The sequence below is a fragment of the Orbicella franksi genome, chromosome 1 (assembly GCF_964199315.1).
Source record: "Orbicella franksi chromosome 1, jaOrbFran1.1, whole genome shotgun sequence".
NCBI classification, from domain to species: Eukaryota; Metazoa; Cnidaria; class Anthozoa; order Scleractinia; family Merulinidae; genus Orbicella; species Orbicella franksi.
In genome coordinates this window covers 17,375,348-17,377,490 of record NC_138145.1, presented here as the reverse complement: position 1 = coordinate 17,377,490, position 2,143 = coordinate 17,375,348, and the positions used below count along the sequence as shown (strand labels likewise).

Here is a 2,143-nt window from a genome sequence, read left to right as displayed (position 1 = left end):
CGATATCGGTTTCATACGGCCGGTATCCCTTCTGAAAAGCCTTCGAGACTTTGCTCGTCAGTTTTTCACCTAAAAATTGAAATATCCTGTCTCGGGTTTGTTTCAATTTCAGTAAACGCCACTGAAAAGCTAGCTAGCCTGAGGAGTTTGATCCGTCATTCGTTAGGATATCGCGCATTGAACGGAAAGCAGAGAGCTTACCATTGTTAATATCCGATCAGCTCATTTACATTGCTTATTTTTGGTTATAAAACTCAGTATTTAATGTAACTCAATTCAACAATGAAATTGATTGCAGACCTCGATTTTCGGTGCTAATTAAAAATCCAGTAAGTAGTACTTACATGTGCCATCGACGGGTAATTCGTAAAGTCAACCCTCTTGAGAAAGACAAAGACAAAGCCTGCCAAATTTTCGTTGTTTTAATTAACCACTAGATTTTATTGATGAAACTTTCCAATTTCAATAATATCTGATAGAAAAATCAAAATGTTTTTTTTTCACATGCAGATATTAGCTTTAATGAATTTATGATGGTTATTCCCAGCAAGAAGATACTGACAAAATTGACAAGGGTTTATCCGAAGATTCGTTTCTGCTTTCGAATTAAGTCCTTGAGAGATATCGTAGAAAACATTAAACAAATCTACATTTAACTTTTAGCTATTAAACACGGCTCCATCGTGGTTTGTACAATTCTATATCATAAACATATCACCATACAAATTGGCAACTATTTCATATATTGCTCCAAGGTTTTCTTTGTTTTACTTTGATTGGCTTACCAATTGTCACTTGATATGTAGCATTATTTCCCCCAGGTAACCGAAAACAAAATTAATTACTTTCTCCCCTTGAAACACTTGGCCACGAGCCCATGACTCATTCTAAAAATTTAAATAAAGCTCTGGCAACCCATCGCGGAACTGAACAGCCACCTATACAAGTTTACTTTAATTCTAGGAGGTTGTACTTGATTATCCGGCAAAACAGTAAAACGCAAACATCCATTTACTTAGTTTCATGATTTATATTTTCTAGGAAATTGCTTTTAGCTTTTTTGATCAGTTTCCGGCACAATGAGGAAATTGGTATGCATGCACTAGGAAAACAGTGATTCTAAAAACACAGATGTATACAGTTTGATTTCATTGCCTTAGATTGCTAGCCAACTATTTTCCGTCAGAAATGATTTTTTTTTTATATTTATGAATGAGAATAACTAAACTTTAAGACTGGTACGTAAAATCTTTGAAGATTCCCAGGAGATGGTGTGGCCAGAGTGTAAACAATGTTCCGCTAAAGCTGACTTGCACGAGTGCTTGTTTACAACCGCTTTTTGATGTTCTCTGAGCCGGGTGGAAAAATTTCGTTTCGTTTTCCCGATGTAGCTTTTGTCACAACCTTGACAGGAAATTGAATAAATTGCGCCACGAGTCTGATCTTTCGGGATTGGGTCTTTTGGTTTGGGAAATAAATTGCCGATGGTATGGTGTGGTTTCAAAGCAACTTTGACATTGTAATTGCTTAGGATTCTTTTAATCGGTTCCGTAGTGCCCTTGACATACAGTAAAATACAGAAACCTTTTTTGTCATCCGGTGCAGTTGCAGGCGTTTGTTGAGAAGGCCGTTTCGGTTTACTTGCATGAACAACAAAGCGTTTCGGGTAGCCATTCGACCTGAGTGCCGCGATCACATGTTTCATTTCCTTTGATTGTTGGTCAACAGAAGACGGGATAGCTTTTGCACGATCAGTCAGAGACTTCACCACAGCCCTTTTTGTGAGCAGCCGGATAGACATTACATCGAATTTTCTAGCAATTGGCTGAAAACATCCATTGTTTTCTCACCCTGGTGTCATCGTGAGTCTTTGTACTAAGGGAAGCTATCGGAGTATTTTTCACTATTTTTTTACTTTTAAAAACACGTTACACGTACAGACTCACCGGCACGATTCAGTCTATATGTAGGTTCTGAGGTACGCGGTCTGTTGAGCCATAAAAACTGCAAAGAATATAAACAAACACTTCTACATAATGATATGACGTTTAAACATATATCTGTCCTTTGAATCTTCTGGAAATTGGTGTCAATACACTAGGACAGAAAGTGAATCATGATCAGGAAATATTTGAGATCACGG

General features: G+C 37.4%; 1 protein-coding gene across 1 annotated transcript; it reads right to left on the bottom strand.

Moving 5' to 3' along the window:
* Positions 1-1,222: 1,222 nt before the first annotated feature.
* On the bottom strand, positions 1,223-1,801 carry LOC145482214 (uncharacterized). The gene has a single exon (XM_081460879.1). The coding sequence runs from the start codon at positions 1,799-1,801 to the stop codon at positions 1,223-1,225; it is 579 nt and encodes a 192-aa protein (XP_081317005.1).
* Positions 1,802-2,143: the final 342 nt, after the last annotated feature.